Below are 18,194 nucleotides of genomic sequence, written 5' to 3' on the forward strand. Positions count from 1 at the left end.
GTTTTATCTACTGAAAGCCACTAGCATTTATGAATTTTCATTTTTGAAACTCTTTTTCTGCCTCCATTTCTGAGGAACTCAAGCCAGAGGGAAGTTTGGAGCTGATGTGCTATTACAATGTATTGGTGACTAACTTGTGTTAATTCTTTGGTATGCTGAGGCAAACAGAACAGCCTTAGGTTTTTAAAGCAGAGGTTTTCAACCTTTTTGGGTCCACAGCTCCCTTGACCAATGACATTCTTTCTGCGGCACCCCTGTGGGGCTCAGGAGCCCAGATGGCACCCCTTGCCTGCAGAGCTGGCAGCCTCTCACCCCTTTTCAGACACTCTCGCTTGTGGAGTGTTCCCTCAGCCTCCTCTCCTCTCTCCTTGGGAGTCCTCCGGGCAGCCACAGCTGACACCTCTGGTCTCCGAACTGCCCCCCACCTGCCCCAAAGAGAGGTGCCTCATCACACTGCCCTACAGGGGCCTGGGAAGCACCCCCTGGCCAGCCCCAGAGACACCATTTGCCTGAAGAGCTTGTAGCCAGGGCTGCTGCTGCAACAAACAGTTGTGCAAGCCTTTGAGAGGCAGAGGCACAAGAGGGCATCAGAGGAAGGAAAGAGGGACAAAGGCCAGTGTTGCCCATGGCACCCCTGACCCTCATTCAAGGCACCCCAAGGTGCCATGGCACACTGGTTGAAAACCACAGGTTTAAGGATATTTAGCCCCTTCAGAGAATAGGTAAATGATATTCCTGTTTTCATTGTTTAAAAGGACTCATAGTTAAAGCTGACCACAGTTTGCTGGTTTGATCAACACACTAAACTGTGGTTAATGGAAACCAGAAGCAAAAGCTTCTAAACGCCTCTTCCACAGCCACACTGGAGGAGGAGGAGGAGGCTAAGGAGAGAGTGAGAGCCCAAGCCTTGCTGCGGCTTATTCTCATCATGCCAAATTATGGTTAAGTACTTCGTCTGAACACTGGAGTCGGCAAGCTAAAAGCGGCAAAATCAAGCCTTCAAATCAATAATGCCTCTGTTGCTTGTACTATATGCATTCCCAGGAAATGTGCTACTTGTGCATGCAGCGTGCTCAGAGGAGTATCCCTTTGTACTTGGGTGAAGAGAAGAGGAAGAAAGAGAAGGAAGAAGACAGGATATTGGCACAGTATCAGGCCCTAAAGGATCACGAAGCCTTTCAGAGGCAGCTGGTAAGGCGGCACAAGAATAAAAACAACACCCTTTTCTTCTTCTTCTAATTAGAAAAAAAAAGGGCAGATCTTTTGAACAAGAAAGGGGAGGCTTGTTCTACTGAGGATGGATTCACACATGCAGAAATGCCTGTATTAAGCGGAAATTGGGCATGAAAATGCAAAAATTAGTGGCAGTAGCATACGAAAATGCATTGTATTAGGGGGAATGGCTTGCAGAAATGTGCATATTTGTCAAAACTGCAAGCACACCTGTTTGCTGTAGGAGAAGACCCTTCTAAGATGCCGATGAATTTTCATGAAAATTAAAAGTTGCCAGTTGTTGTGGAAATGTGGAGAAATGAATTTGACATTGGGAAAATGAGAAACTGGCATATTTGTTTGTTCCTGGTCTCTGAATAAGGCAGCATCTTATGTTCACTGCTACCGGTGTGTAGAGGTTGCTTGTTCGAGAACATCTCCTGGGTTAAAGTCTACATGCAGGTGCAAAGCTAATATATCTAGGGGAAGAATTAGACTGAGAGAGTAAGAGAAAGTGTTGGGTGCGTTGCCTTTCTAGAGAACGAAACTTTTTTGCCATTTTTTTTGTAAGTTGCTTTGGGTTGCCTTGGGGATGAAAAAGCAACTAACAAACTTAACAAATAAAAATAACAATGAATAAATAAATAATCCCCCTGCTCTGCCACCGTTCAAATGCATCTATAAGGATTCTGAGAGGGAGAGATTGCATTGCACATCTAAGGCAAAGCATTATTGTAAGCTGTCGGTTTCTCAGCCCCTTTTATTCTGCCCTGCCCTTTTCACTTTGAATGCACCTCCGGCAAATCTCCTCCACCACAGATGCGAGCGATGACAAATCGAGAAGAGAACCAGAGAATTGCGGCTTTTAACCTCGGGGTTGCCGAAGCCACCAGGAACCACAAGAATGATAAAGCTTTGGACAGCTACGTGAGTTCAGGCCCTCTATGATAGTCTAGCTGCCCTGGCATCTCTGGTCAAAGTGGGAGGTGCTCTGAAATAGCTCAGTACTTATTTTCTCCGAATTCCAGGGCAATACCAGGGCAGGGTGCAATAATATAAATGAAAACAATCCATGAATACATTCGTAATACAGTGGTACCTTGGTTCTCAAACTTAATCCCTTTCCGGAAGTCTGTTCCAAAATCAAAGCGTTCCAAAGCCAAGGTGCGTTTTCCCATAGAAAGTCATGCAAAACAGATTAATCCATTCTAGACTATTGAAAACAACAACAAGAAGAAGAGTTTGGATTTGATATCCCGCTTTATCACTACCCTAAGGAATCTCAAAGCAGCCAACATTCTCCTTTCCCTTCCTCCCCCACAACAAACACTCTGTGAGGTGAGTGGGGCTGAGAGACTTCAAAGAAGTGTGATTGGCCCAAGGTCACCCAGCAGCTGCATGTGGAGGAGCAGGGAAGCGAACCCGGTTCCCCAGATTACGAGTCCACCGCTCTTAACCACTACACCACACTGGCTCCCTGACCCCTAAAACAGCAATTTAACATGAATTTTACTAACGAGACCATTGATCCATAAAATGAAAGCAATAATCAATGTACTGTACTATAAAATAAATAAGACAGTATTGTAGATGATTAAAAAAAAAATCTTACCTGCACTGATGATAGTCATTGTTTGGATGGGGGGCTTTTATCCATTTTCACAGCCACACAATCAATCATGCAATCAATCAATCAATCAATCAATCAGTCAGTCAGTCAGTCAGTCAGTGGCTGAACTGGGTTCCACACAGTCACAAAAACAAATTAACCAAAAAAGCCTTAAAAACAAAAACGCAACAAATAGCAAAAACAAAAGCGCCAAACTTAATCCATTCTGGAAGTCCATTTGACTTCTGAAATGTTCAAAAACCAAGACGCAGCTTCTGATTGGTGCGGGTGCCCCAGAAACAATAGCCAACAGCTGAATTGGATGTTCGGCTTCCAAAAAACGTTTGAAAACTGGAACGCCTACTTCCAGGTTTTTGGCGTTTGAGAACCAAGGCATTTGAGAACCAAGGTATCACTGTAGTGTTCAGAATATGACCAATCCCTCAACCTTAGCAACAGCAGATACTCCCTCCCCCACACCAGGACTGTACTCTGGGATTACCACTAATGTCATTGATTTATTTATTACATCAATAGCCCAGCTTTCCTCCAAGGAGCTCTAGGTGGCACACTTGGTCCATGCTTTCTTCACAACAACTCTGTGAGGTAGGCAAGGCCAAAAGATGGTGACTGTTCCAAAGCCACCCAGTGGCACATCATGGCGCACGGGGGATTTGAACCCTAGTCTCCCAGGTCCTGGTTTAACCTCTAACTGCTATACTGCACTGGTTCTCATCTCTTTGGGGGTTTTCAACAGGTGCAATTTTGTCATGGGGAAGGGACATTTCAGGCCGTGGCTAGAGCGTATGCTTTGCATGCAGAAGGGCCTGGGTTCAGTCCCCAGCATCTCCAGCAGGACTAGAGAGCAGCTGCCAGTCCGTGTTGGCAATGCTTAGCTACAAGGACCTGATGGCCTGGCTCAGTCTAAGGCAGCTTCCCGTGTTTCTGTGATGGTTGGGAATTCCTTCAATGCACAAGATTGGATGAGGTCTTCTCAACCGATGGGTGCCTCTCTCCTGAACAGAAATCATACATCTTTGAGAAGAGGCCAACCAGTGCCACCATTCAGCAAAAGCAAGAGGTGTATGCACAACAGCTGGGGAAGCAAGTGGACGACAAGATGGCCAGAGAGTTGAAGCTGAGGCAGGATCAGGACCTCATTGACCGTCTGGAGCAAGTGCAGCTGGCAGAAGAGTAAGTCTTCTGGGACGAGTTGTCCCTGTAGGCCAGGGTCTCCCAAACTTGGGTCTCCAGGGACTCAGCTGTTGTTGTTGTTTAGTCATTTAGTCGTGTCCGACTCTTCGTGACCCCATGGACCAGAGCACGCCAGGCACTCCAGTCTTCCACTGCCTTCCTCAGTTTGATCAAACTCATGCTGGTAGCTTGGAGAACACTCTCCAACCATCTTGTCCTCTGTCGTCCCCTTCTCCTTGTGCCCTCAATCTTTCCCAACATCAGGGTCTTTTCCAGGGAGTCTTCTCTTCTCATGAGGTGGCCAAAGTATTGGAGCCTCAGCTTCAGGATCTGTCCTTCCAGTGAGCACTCGGGGCTGATTTCCTTAAGAATGGATAGGTTTGATATTCTTGCAGTCCATGGGACTCTCAAGAGTCTCCTCCAGCTCCATAATTCAAAAGCATCAATTCTTCGGCGATCAGACTTCTTTATGGTCCAGCTCTCACTTCCATACATCACTACTGGGAAAACCATAGCTTTAACTATACGGACCTTTGTCGGGAAGCTACACAGCTGCAAATGAAACGTTTCAAATGCATTGTAAAGTGCAATATACAAATGTAACAGTGAGCTATGCAAAATTCAATGTGTTTTTCAATTTTATTTTTTTAAAAAGCATTTTCACAGTGTTTTTTTATATGTGTGTAGATTCCACCCAGCTGTTTTTGGACTGCAGTTCCCATCATCCCTGACCGCTGGTCCTGCTAGCTGGTGATGATGGAGGTTGTAGTCCAAAAACAGCCGGAGACCCAAGAAAACACTGCTGTAGATGTTCCTTTCTCAAGGTGTTTTCCACTGCGAGGTGTGAAGCAGCCTGCCCCAACCTGGTGCCCTCCATATGTCAGTGGACTACAATACCCATCATACCTGAGCATTGACCTGAGCAGTAACAGGCTGCTGGGAGTTGTAGTCCGAAACCTCTGGAAGGCACTAAGTTGGTGAACTGCAGGTGACATCAGATATTTTCATATCTGCTTTATGGGCTGCTTTAAGAGCTGCAGGGAGATATCGGGTATTTTCACATTTTACCAAAAAAGGGCCAAAAGAATTGACTACCTAAATAGGAATAGAAACAAAATTGTTTAAACATAATGTGCTGGCTAAAATAGAGATGTATAATCAAGTCAGTCAGAACTCTCACTGGCTTTCCAGGGCAAGATCACTATTTATTTCCTTTCCTTCCTTTCCAAAATTGCTGTTGGGTATAGTTTCTACTTTGCCAGACAAGCATAATTAGGGCACTTTTTCATGTTTTAAAAGCTAATGGGCATATATTTAAACTAAAGATTTTATTGAACGAAGAAGAGAAGACTGACGATGTCTCAGGTGTCAGGAGTGGGATAATATTCAACTGCCTATTTGTCAGAACAGCACCTCTGTACACTTCAGGTTAACAGAGAGCCTTAGGGCTCTGGACCCTGAACAAGTATGATATTTTTATTTTTAAAAAATAAATAAATTGAAAATTGTCAACCCTGTTGTAAAGTGGCCTGAAAAAATTCCTACATTGCCAACCACTGGGCAGGAGTAAATCCTGTAGAGTAATCTGGAACTGTGTGTGAAAAAATAATAGAAATAACAATACAATGAGTCTAATCGGAAGTCAAATGTGTTTATTTTCTTCTTTCTTTTCTTTTTTCTTTTCCTCTCTTTCCTCTCTTCTTTTTTCACTTTCTTCTTTTGGTCTTTTTATTTCTGATTTGTTAAGAAAGAGATAAAGAGATATAAGTTAAATATGAAAATTTGACTAACTTAAAGTGATGTTTTGTAATTTGTCAACTATTGTCAAAAATGGTCAATCGTAATGAACTGATGTATTATTGTGGATTTTTTTTGTTATTGTTGAATCTCAAATAAAAGTTATTTTAAACTTAAAAAAAGAGGAGTAAATCCTACTGAAATTTGGTTGGCTGAATGCTACACATGCCCCTCTTTATCTTTCTAGGTTAGCTGCCCAAAGAACAAAATACCTGAAGGACAAAATGGAAGAAACAAAGTGTTATAAGAGAGCACTGGACACGCAGGTAAAAATGAGAGATGCCAGTTAACAGTGCAACCCTCCAGGTGTGTTTATTCAGAAGGGAATCTTGTTAAGTTCTGTGGGGCTTCCTCCAAGATAAGTGGATATGGTGCTGCAGCCTCACTGAATGAACCGAAACCCTATTATTATTATTATTATTATTATTATTACTACCAATCAGACTGCTGCATTCTGGATCCTATTGTTCTAGGACCAATCAGACTGCTGCACTTTGGATCCTATTCAACTTCAGTACATAACACTAAACATCCTGCACTCTCTCAACCGTTCCTCATAAGGCTTGGTTTGCCTTATCCACACGTTCTGTCTTCACACATGGTATAGATCATGGTGTACGTGGCTCCGTAGTTCCCCTAGACCTGTTTCCGCTTCCTTACGAAAGAAGCAGGCGTAGGAGGGAAGAGTAAGGCTCATTTTTCGCCCTCTCGAATTTGGACCCAGATAAAGATGAGGCCAGCTCCGTTGCCGCAGTGCGAGCCTGATTCGGCCGGGGTGATCTTTGGGAAGAACGACATGAATAACGAAAGAATGGGCGAAGGAAGGAAGCGCTGCCAGGAATACTCCAAATGCCAGCTGCAGGCGGCTGCGGAACGCAAGCGGGCAGACATCCTCAGAGAGCTGATCGATCAGCGGAGAGCAGCAGTGATGCTTCAGAGAGCGAAGGAACAGTAAGAACAGAAAATGGTTGTGCTACGGTTTTTCCGGTAGATATGCAGACCCGGGGCAGTCTTACTGTTGTAATGATTATCCAGAGCATTTTTATCCTTCCCAAAAAGGCTCCCAGGAATCAGTAATAAGAAAGTTTCTGCCCTCGGGCTTACAGTCTAAAAGACACAACACAAAAGGCAAAGGGGTTGGGAAGAAATAATGCAAACTCAGGCATTACCATATTTTTTGCTCTATAAGACTCACTTTTCCCCTCCTAAAAAGTAAGGGGAAATGTGTGTGCGTCTTATGGACTGAATGCAGGCTGCACAGCTATCCCAGAAGCCAGAACAGCAAGAGGGATTGCTGCTTTCACTGCGCAGCGATCCCTCTTGCTGTTCTGGCTTCTGAGATTCAGAATTATTTTTTCTTGTTTTCTTCCTCCAAAAACTAGGTGCGTCTTGTGGTCTGGTGCATCTTATAGAGCGAAAAATACGGTGTTTTTTAGCTGCAAAATTCTTGTAATTAGGCAGTGGGAGGGTGACTCATTCAGGCAGCAGATGTCTGGGTTTCCGGAAAGGTCAACAAGTTGCTTAAATATATATATATATATATATATATATATATATATATATATATATATATATATATATATATATTATCATCATCATTTTTGCTCCCCAATTAATGTTCTTGTGGAATTTTCTGCACGGGGTGCCGCAATAGCTTGGCTAGCCTTAGGTATCATGTACTTTGCTTGGGGATGGGGGAGGAATCCTGCAAACTCAGATTCCTAATTGTACTTGCCTTATTTGATTTGGGTGGACTGGATCAGGTCTCGAGATCACTGCCAAATCTACATTCCTTTACAATGCCGCCCAGTCTTGCTCCTTCCAGTCTTGCTCCTCAGCTTAATCTTCCTGAGGATGATGGAAGTTGCAGTCCAACAATATCGAGGGACCCATAGCTGAAGAACGATGGTCTAGGTCTGGATAATATTGAGCTAGATGGACCAATGAGCTGACTTGGTGTAAGGCAAGTTTCCTTCATGGTGCCAGATTTACGTATAAGCTAAACAAGCTATAGCTTAGGCCCTCTCTTGGGGCCCCCAAATTTTAAAACAAAACAAAACTGGATGGGACACAGGTGGCGCTGTGGGTTAAACCACTTTGCTGCTTGGGCTTGCCGATCGAAAGCTTGGCGGTTCGAATCCCTGCAACGGGGTGAGCTCCCGTTGTTCGGTCCCAGCTCCTGCCAACCTAGCAGTTGAAAAGCACACAGTGCAAGTAGATAAATAGGTACCGCTCTGGCGGGAAGGTAAACGGCGTTTCCGTGCGCTGCCCTGGTTTGCCAGAAGCGGCTTAGTTATGCTGGCCACATGACCCAGAAAAACTGTCTGCGGAAGCGGACAAACGGCGGCACCCTCAGCCCTGTAAAGCGAGATGAGCGCCGCAACCCCAGAGTCATTCGCGGCTGGACTTAATTGTCAGGGGTCCCTTTACCTTTACCAATATATAGGGTGCCTACATTTTGCATGGACTGGTTGCACGGCAACATGTGCAAATGGCTTTAGATACCTATTAGGTCCATAAAGTAAAGGTAAAGGTAAAGGGACCCCTGACCATTAGGTACAGTCGTGACCGACTCTGGGGTTGCAGTGCTCGCTTTATTGGCGTACAGCTTCTGGCTCATGTGGCCAGCATGACTAAGCCACTTCTGGTGAACCAGAGGAGCTCACGCAAACGCCGTTTACCTTCCCGCCGGAGCAGTACCTATTTATCTACTTGTACTTTGACGTGCTATCAAACTGCTAGGTTGGCAGGAGCAGGGACTGAGCAACGGGAGCTCACCCCGTCGCAGGGATTCGAACTGCTGACCTTCTGATCGGCAAGTCCTAGGCTCTGTAGTTTAACCCACAGCGCCACCCGCATCCCTGCACCACCCACGTCTATAAATTACGATATAGCATATATTCAACACAAAAAACAGTGACAATTTGTTGTTGAAAAGGACAGCTGGACATATAACCATTACCATATAACCATCTCATCAAACCTAATTCCGCCCTGCCTACACTCCTAATGGTTCTTTGGAGGGGAAGCCTGTGTGTGCTCTTATCGCAAGCCATTGCAACTGTGCATTGTTAGTTTTCTGGTTTTGCACTATTTATTCTAGTGGGGGGGGGGGAAAGAGCAATGATCTGAAAGGAGCCAGGATCTGACTCTCCCCCCCACCCCAACGCTGCCTTTTCTAGGTTGATGGCTGAAAAAGGAGAGCGGCTAGAGAAGATATTCCAGATGAACTTAGCCGTGCAGGAAGACTGGAAGAAGAGTGCTGGGATGAAGAGGCAGCGGGATTACGAAGAGCAGATCTTTAGACGGTAAAGTTCAGCTGACGGCCAAACTCGCCAGCCCCTTCCTTGCTTCTCTCTTGGCTGGGCCAGAGTGCTGCCGCTAAACTGCTATCCGAATGGCAGTGGCGTCATGGCGCACTCTGCAGAATGGGGAGTAGCTGAGTCCCACCATCTCCCTAGTGCTAGGCTACCTCTTCCTGGCATTGGTCACCCTCCCAAAATGACCAGGCTCAGTTTCATCCAAGAAGAGACAGTCCCATTGCATCACACAGGACTGGGAATCCTGGGTGATGGCACAGCATCTCTCCCTGTCTCTGCCCATCAAAATTGCTTTCCATGGGGACAGGACAGTGGAAGTCTTGGTGGAAGAATGTGCAGGTATCACTGCTGTAACTGAAAATCTGTTCATGTGTCTTGGTCTGTTGTAAGGGGATGTGGAAGGATGTCAGCTGTGATTAGACATGATTAGGGCCCAAGCAAAATTACTCCCCTTCACATTCATCTTTCCCAGTTGCAAATATACGTATCGAGTTCCAACGACTTTATTTCGGAGGGGAGATGATGTTCTAGAAAATGTCAGCTCTGTGTTTGAAATGGCGGCTTGCATTGCAACCTTCCTGTAAAGTCTCATGACATCACTTGCAGCTGAAAACAACAAGAACAACAATTCTACCCCACCCATCTGGCTGGGTTTCCCCAGCCACTCTGGGCGGCTTCCAACAATTAAAAATACATTAAAAGGTTAAAAATATATTATAATTGCCTGTTGCCTTCCTGAAGCTTGTCTTGACCTATGTGATTTTTTATTCACCACCTGTCAATGTTATGACTGCATTGTGTCAGCAGCACATGATAATTCCCAGATGGTGGCATAACATCCCATTTTTAATTCCAGAAGGTCCACCCCAGCCCTTCTGTGGCCACTCAGAGTGGCTGGGGCAACACTGATCATCATCATCATCATCATCATTATCATTATTATTATTACATTGTGGCAATGTCCTGACACACTAAGTGTGTCGTCATGCGTCAAATAGATAATAGCAACCATTAATTTTGCAAAATGGAAAGATCTTTGAAAGGTTTTTTTTTTTTTTTTTTGCTTAAGATTGGAACAAGCAAACCATTGGCACAGCACTAACCAATCTGAAGTCACAGGCAACGTATCCCTGACATACCCAGAAGTTGGGGAAAAGTTGATGCCTTGCTTGTGAGCATCCTCTGATGAAGATAAACACATACATTAAAAATTGTTGTTATTTATGTTCCAACGTGGTTCAGAAGACGCTTCAGAGTGGTGGTTTACAGTATGTAAAATGTGCGACTAGCTTGTGGCACTCCAGATGTTGTTAGACTGCGGCTCCCATCCTGACCATGTTGATGGGAATTGGAGTCTACAGTTCAGCCACCCTGGTGAAAAATCGTAGTAGAGCATCATTGCTATTCTGAGCCGCCTTATACTGAGACAGGCATTGGCTCGTTTAGCCTACGATGGTCTATGGCAGTGATGGCCAAACTCCAGCTGTTTTGGGACTACAACTCCCATCATCCCTAGCTAACAGGACCAGTGGTCAGGGATGATGGGAATTGTAGTCCCAAAACAGCTGGAGGGCCAAGTTTGGCCATCACTGGTCTATGATGAATGCCAGCAGCTCTCAAGGTATATGATGGGAGGACAATTGGTGAGGTGCAGATGCTGATGACTGAACCTGGAATGCATACTTAGAGCAAGTGATCAAGTGTTAGATGAGTCTCCGTTCTGTAAACTAGGAATGGGGAACCTGTGGCCCTGCAGATGTGGTTGGGCTGTAATTCCCAGTAGCCCCAGACAACACAGATAGTCCACAGGGATTGCAGAATCATAGAGTTGGAAGGGATCATCTGGTCCAACCCCCTGCGATGCAGGAAAAGGGGAGATGTAGTCCAACAGCATCTTGAGAGCTACAGATTCTCTGTCCTTGCTCAGAATAAGGGATCACCAACCTTTGCGGCAGAGGGATGCGGGTGGTGCTGTGGTCTAAACCACAGAACCTAGGGCTTGCCAATCAGAAGGTTTGAATCCCCGTTACGGGGTGAGCTCCCGTTGCTTGGTCCCTGCTCCTGCCCACCTAGCAGTTCGAAAGCATGTCAAAGTGCAAGTAGATAAATAGGTACCACTCCAGCGGGAAGGTAAACCATGTTTCTGTGCGCTGCTTTGGTTCACCAGAAGCAGCTTAGTCATGCTGGCCACATGACCCGGAAGCTGTCTGTGGACAAACGCTGGCTCCTTTGGCCTAGAGAGTGAGATGAGCGCGCAACCGCAGAGTCGTCCGCGACTGGACCTAATGGCCAGGGGTACCTTTACCTTACCTAACCTTTGCGGGAACATTTGCAAACCAGAGCAACTGTTGCAGGCTTCACACACCACAAACCAAGCACAGAGCGCAACCTCCGCATTTGGCTTTCAGGCTTCATTTCAGGGTGGGAGGTCTCTGTAGGCGCCCCATTGAAAAACCCCTTCTATAATCAGGAAACAAATCCTGATGAGATGCAGCAGGGTTTGAGGACAAGAGGCTGGCTGGTGTTTCCCGTTCGGGGAGCCCGTTGCTTTTGCTAATCTCTGTCCCCTTCCCATTACAGCGCTGGCGACAAACTCCTGCTGCTTGACCAGTGTGCGAGGTATCGCCGCTGCTACCAGTGTAAGAGGCGCATGAGCAACTGCGGGGAAGCAAATGTTTTGGTGGACAGTAAATACATCCCTGGATCCCGGTTGGTAGTTTGAAGCAAGTTCGCTGCTTTGTTTCTTCCCTTGCCCTCTTTCCTCTCGCAATTTTTTTAATCATTCTTTTTTTATATAAAAAAAGAAAGAAATCTGATCGTGCTGATGTGCTTGATTTGATTCCCACAGCTCTGTGCAATGCATTCTCCCTATTTCTGCCACTTTCTGGCTCAAGATTCTTGTTCCCCTAGCTTCTGTATGTTTTTATGGAGAATTATGTTGAATTAAAAAAGACATGGAAGTGCTCTCTGGTAGTATCCTGCTTGCTTTGGTGCCAAATATTATTAGCCAAGCTTCTAAATTTACACAGAAACCATTTTATTATGTTTTCAGCTGACAAAGTTTACAGACAGTGGCAGATTCCTGGTGCAAGTCGTATTTAAACTGGACACCATTGCATTTTTGTAATCAGTTTTAATAGACTTGTGCAGACGCACAGCAAACTTACATGTGCTTAGCTGTTGAGTTACAAAATCATTATCCTGTCAGCCACTGCCTTGTGCTTCTTCACAGCTTATAAGAACCAACACATTCATCTTTGTCTGAGGTTTTCAGTAATAAAACAAACACCAACACATTCTAAGTGCTTTAATGCAGGATTACATATGCAGCGTGACCAACAGTCTCCATCAGATCGCTATTTGATGAAAGGACAGTGGCAAGAATGGTTGGTGGCTCATTTGAGATAGCAGCTGCCTAGATGGAGAAGCTCCATTTTTTATTTTGAGAAAGTACTTGGGAAACAGTTTAAGACCCAACCCCCCAAGGGGCACAGAGGTCTTCTCCTAGTTTCCGAGATATATATATACCCCAAGGCCACCTCGAACCAGCAACTAGCAGCACATATGAAGGAGAAAGAAAGGCCTCAGCAAGACTATCCACAAGTTCTTCTGAGGTTGGCTACAAACAGCTAAATAACTACGAAAAGATGCTTACCCATAAGTTTAAGGCATGTACAAAAACATTCTTAGGAGACCTTTTGACTGAAAGTGAAGGTGGGTTTGAAGCACTATGTGTGTGAGAGAGACGGAAGGGGTGGGAAAATCACCAGTGACCTGATGTTGTGCTCCTCAGGTCTTGCTTTTGGGCTTCCTGCAGGGACCTGGGTGCCCACTGTAACAGCAGGATATGGGATCGATGGGCCATTGGCCTGATGCAGCAGGTTCATCTCATGTTCTTATGAGGCGGGGCTTCCCCCTATGGTTGATGGATGGTCTATCCCAGGGGTCAGCAAACTTTTTCAGCAGGGGTCCGGTCCACTGTCCCTCAGACCTTGTAGGGGGGGCAGAATATATTTTGGGGAGAGAAAAAATGAACAAATTCCTATGCCCCACAAATAACCCAGAGATGCATTTTAAATAAAAGGACACATTCTACTCATGTAAAAACACGCTGATTCCCGGACCATCTGCGGGCTGGATTTAGGTGGTGATTGGGCCGGATCCAGCCCCTGGGCCTTAGTTTGCCTACCCATGGTCTACCTACCCCACCAAAGGCCCTGAAGCCAATGTTACATCAAGACACTCCGATGTGTATTTTTGGGTGCAGAAGGTGGGCTACGCAAAGGTCTGTCCTTACTTGCCTCTTGTCAATCCTTAGAGTTGCTCTAACTATGGGAGTCCTCTCTTCTTCTACATTTCATTTATATACTGCTTTATATTTTACATTTTTTAAAAAAAAATCTCAAAGCAGTTTACAACACAAAAAACAATCCAGAATAAAACAAATCCACACTTCCAAGAAAATATTTCAGATCCTTCTCCAAGTGACATTTTGCATTCCCCATAATTATTTACCTACTTAATTTATAGAGCTGCCCCATAGCAAAAGTACTCTAGGAAGCCAGTGTGGTGCAGTGGTTAGACTACCGGACTAGGGCCTGGGAGATCAGGGTTCAAATCCCCACTCGGACACGAAGCTCGCTGGGTGACCTTGGAGTCAAGTCACGGCCTCTAACAACAGTCAAAGCCAGAAAGACTATTGTACTGATGGGTAATTGAGAAAACCTTATCTGAATTGCAGAGGGTGGAGTTGATATTTCCTCTCTTTGCAGGGGGTGGTGGAGGAAAGTTAGGTATGCCTTTTAAAAACTGAAATAAAGCAAGGCCAGCTTTGTTAAGGAACATAAAAAATGAGCTACTTCTCCATGAGTTGGCAGAGATGACTCATTCCCCACAGTGCAGCTGCAGGCATCTTGTGACAGTCTTATTGGTGTTGCCAGGCAGAACTGGCACTGAAGCTGGGTAGATAAGGGGCTCATGTTACTGTATTTGGTGTGGCTGGACAGTGGGATAATTCAAGTGAGACAGCGCAGAGCAGTTTGAAGAACAGGAACTGCGGAAAAGACTGCAGACTTTGTGAAGAGTTGCAGGACTTCGAAGCAATGGAACTACAGACTTGACACAGGACTTTGAAGCAGCGAGCCCTCTCTGGGCTCAGAGAGTGAAGACTACGTGTAACATCTGTAAATAGTGTGGATGTATTGTGGTGTTGGCCTAGTGAAGACAATTCTGCAAAATGGCTGTTTTCCGTGACGAGTTTAACAGCTTGACTGAGATTACGTACACACACACCCAACCAGGTTTTCCCGGCATGGAAACAAAAAGTTGCAGAAAGCATCAACCACTTTATTTCCTTCATATCAGGCTACTGTTAAGGGCATAAAAGACTCGAAGGGTGGGGAGATTACTAACTGGAGACAGAGTGAAAGTTTCTCAGTTAAGTTTCAGTCTTATTGGTGACTTGAATTTCACCGAGGTAAAATTTGTGAGTGTGTCTGGGAATAATTCCTTCTGCCCCCGATGAACCTCCAACTCTTTCTTTTTCTCCTTCCTTCCTTTTTTTAATAAAAAAAGAGCAACTTTCTACCATTTGTAGAACCTGAGATCTGAGGTAAAATGTACAGGGATTATTGTTGTTATAAGAAACTAGCCTGCTCTGCCCTTTCGGTGCTGCCTGTGAATGGCTGTAGTTCAGCATCAAAGGAAAACAAACCCAGCTGTTTGTGGAGAGAAAACACAAACTCAGCGCCCACTTCACCAAGCCATGTGGGAGTAGCTTTTCTGTGGCACTATCCTATGTGGCTGTCATCACAGAATCACAGAACTGTAGTATTGGAAGGGATCCTGAGGGTCATCTATTCCAACCCCCTGTATTTGTATGTATGAATGCAGCCCTGTTGTGTCACAATGCAGGTGGGCTGAGGCCTTCCATCAAGTGGCACTGACAGTCTTTAGCCCAGTGGCACTGACAGTCTTTAGCCCAGAGGTTGGCAACCCAAGGCCCATGGGCCAGAAGCAGCCCATGAGGGTCGCTTAACTGGCCCATGAGCCATCCCTGAACCGAGCTGCCCACGCGGCAAGTCTCCGCGCGCTGCGCTAAACTGGCACAGCACAGCGCAGGGACTCTCTTCTGCGGCTCTGGAAATCGCTTCTGTGCATGCCTAGATGCTGGAAATCGCGCCTGCGCACATCTGTGGTGCCAGAAATCGCTTCTGTGCATGCCTAGACGCCGAAAATCACTTCTGCTCAGGCACGATTTTCGGCGTCTGGGCATGCGCAAAGTGATTTCTGGTGTTGTGGACATGCGCAGATGCGATTTCTGGCGTCGCGCTGCGCCAGTCTGGCCCACAGAGGATCTCTGCGGGAGTGATCCGGCTGGTGCCTGGTAAGCCTTGCCGACCCCTGCTTTAGCCGGTAAACAATGACAGTAGGTAAATGTTAAACCAAATGGGAAGTTCATTTCAAGACGATTTTCACTCTGCGTTTCAAGTACCCCCAATCATAGTTACAGACTTGAGAACAGACACGCTGTGAGCTCAATCACATACAGCCATTACAAGCACCTGCAAATAGCTTCTTCCTTTTCATATTAAATGCCAGAAGCGCTCTCTCTCTGTGTGTGTGTGTATTCTTATAATTCTCGTTCTAATTCAGGCATGGCACTTAAAAGAAATTTAGAATTAATGCAATCACACCGGGAAGCAAAAGATCTTGAACAGGTCAACTGGAGTTACGAAAGGGTTTTGTTGTCCGCAGCCTGGCATTTGCAGAAAATTACTGACCATCTGAAATACTGGTTTTAAAAAAGAAGCAGCTAAGAGCACTGTTATTTGGTGAGATGCAATTTAGTTTAAAAGGTGATTGCACTGTGATTATAATTCACCCCTAGTTGATTTCTTTTATTGTGTTAAAAACAGCCTATAGTTCATGTTCTCTTTTAAAAGTCCTGCAAATTCATATGACGGCAGATGTGTACTCTGTCTTCTGGAACCTGAGTCTTTATAACTCTGAAAGCTATTCTTATTCATGTAGCTAGAAACGTGTAATCCTTCAAAACTCATAGAGTTGGAAGGAACATGGAGCTGGAAGTCCTACTCCCTGCAATGCAGGAATGTGCACCTGTCCCTTGCAGGGATCGAACCTGCAACCTTGACGTTGTCAGCACCATGCTCTAACCAACTGAGCTCTCCAGCTATCCCAATAGGGGGAAATGTAGACACCAAATGACCCATTTGCCAGGCTGCAACTCCAGCTCAAGAAGAGGAGCTCCAGGGACAGCAATTATCTGTTCCTGCTCCCTGCAAACGTAATATTGGAGGGTTCCATTTTTAAAGATTAAAGACCCAAGTTTCTAGTCCTGCTGCCAGTTGGAACCAATGATTGGTACTTAGATGTTAGCAGAGAGTTAGTGCCAAGTTGCAAAGGTGCCGGCTCTTTGTGGGCCAATGGCTGCAAAAGGAGATGTTTTTGGTGAAAGTGGGGTGCTTCAGATGGACGGCGACAAGAAAAATTCCTTCCTTTAAAAAATCATGGATACTGTTTGGCTGACTTTGCATGCAGCAGCTGCTCTGCTATTGGTAGATGTCATGTTCTCCCACAATGCCCCACGGCCCATCTCTCTCCTCACTTGCACAATACCTCTGGAATAACACTGCGTCCTGGTGTTGCATTGTTACCAGTGCGGCACTGAAGGAGAACAGAGCAAGGACTAGACTTCTGCGAGCAGGACAATTACTTACATCTTTGAAAGGTCACAAAATGAACACAAGCCACTGTTGCAGGCACCGTTCATCTGCGTCAGCCTCCACACCCATGAATTTCCCCCCAATTTTCTCCTGTTCCAGAATTTGTGTTTCCTCCCCTCCTGTTCTCCCTGCCCACTGCCCATTTTATTATTCCTCTTGTGGAGGGAAAAAAAGATGCCAAAAACTTCAGTTCAGATTTAGCAGGCTCAGAAACAGCTGCTACAATTATTCTCTCTTGGTTTTGGTGCCGTGAAATCGCATCCAAGGCAAGACTCAAGACAAGTGTTTCAGGGTGGCTTTCAGGGACAGAATACCATTGAGTAACACCAGTTATAGGATCACAGACTTGGAAGGGACCTCAAGGGTCATCTATCCCAACCCCCTGGAATGCAGGAATCTTGACATACGGTTCATCCAATTTGAAACCACACCAGAACCTGCTTAGCTTTGTAGATGTTGCTAGGCAACAACAACGAGGGGAGAGGCTGTTGTTTTCATACCCTGCTTATGGCCTTCTTGATAGCATCTGATTGGCTACAGTTATAAAAGCAGAATGTTGGATAGGTGGAACTTTAATCTGACTAAACAGTGTTAGGATATTTCCGTTCCACCTTAAAAGGGAGCAGGCTTTGTGAGTCACAGAGTCTGCGTATTTCCTGTTCACAGGAAGTTTATGTTTTGTCTATTGCTTTCGTTTCTCTCTCTGTGCCTGAGACACTGAAGCAGGCAGTCATGTTTTCTTTGTTCTGACCAACGCTGAATAAAACTGTAAATAATGCTCTCCTGCGTGCATCTTTCGCTGTGCATTATCTGCTGATAGAGCGTGCAAGAGCTCTGGAATGTGGGAAGCTATTTCTGGGGCTTGTGTCGCTAATTGAATGATACTGCGTGTCTATGGGAGATCGATGGATCGTCCGGAATCGACGTGGGGCCTTGATGGATGATGTCTCCCTGGCAGTATCCCAACAAACAGGGCTCTCATTATGGAACAAAGCCTTGATAGCAAACTTTTGAATGAATGGCCAGCGATACTAAGCACTATTCAAAAGGGGCTCCTGCGTCAGGTATAAAAGCTCCATGCGATTTTCCCATGCACACTTCCTCCTATCAAATCCAGGCACCACGATACTTTGGGTACTGCCTTGCGTTCAGTAAAATAAACAACATTTAAAAATAAAACTGTAGTCCCTGAGGTTAACATTTCATCGTTGTAGCTGATAATCTGCAGAACGTATCCTGACACGAGGACAGCCTTGCAAAGGAATCATCAAAGACCTGGTACCAAACGATATTTGTGTGTGAGAATTGAGGGCAAAT

The 18,194-nt window shown here is 45.4% G+C and overlaps 1 protein-coding gene and 1 long non-coding RNA gene across 3 annotated transcripts in view; both read left to right on the forward strand.

Annotated features, from left to right (window-relative positions):
- Positions 1-14,694, forward strand: part of CCDC81 (coiled-coil domain containing 81) — a 35,119-nt gene extending 20,425 nt beyond the window's left edge. For both annotated transcript variants that reach the window (XM_053385535.1, XM_053385536.1), the window contains 7 exons: positions 1,045-1,191; positions 2,032-2,139; positions 3,846-4,015; positions 6,000-6,078; positions 6,537-6,763; positions 8,995-9,120; positions 11,713-14,694. In XM_053385535.1, the coding sequence (XP_053241510.1) occupies positions 1,045-1,191; positions 2,032-2,139; positions 3,846-4,015; positions 6,000-6,078; positions 6,537-6,763; positions 8,995-9,120; positions 11,713-11,854 (999 nt within the window). In that variant the 3' untranslated portion in view covers positions 11,855-14,694. The remainder of the gene's footprint in view (positions 1-1,044; positions 1,192-2,031; positions 2,140-3,845; positions 4,016-5,999; positions 6,079-6,536; positions 6,764-8,994; positions 9,121-11,712) is intronic.
- A 406-nt stretch (positions 14,695-15,100) lies between these two features.
- Positions 15,101-17,655, forward strand: LOC128412519 (uncharacterized). Its single transcript, XR_008330099.1, has 2 exons — positions 15,101-17,465; positions 17,497-17,655. It is a non-coding gene; the product is annotated as an uncharacterized LOC128412519 (long non-coding RNA).
- The last annotated feature ends 539 nt before the right edge of the window (positions 17,656-18,194 follow it).

The sequence above is a fragment of the Podarcis raffonei genome, chromosome 4 (assembly GCF_027172205.1).
Source record: "Podarcis raffonei isolate rPodRaf1 chromosome 4, rPodRaf1.pri, whole genome shotgun sequence".
Taxonomy (NCBI): Eukaryota; Metazoa; Chordata; class Lepidosauria; order Squamata; family Lacertidae; genus Podarcis; species Podarcis raffonei.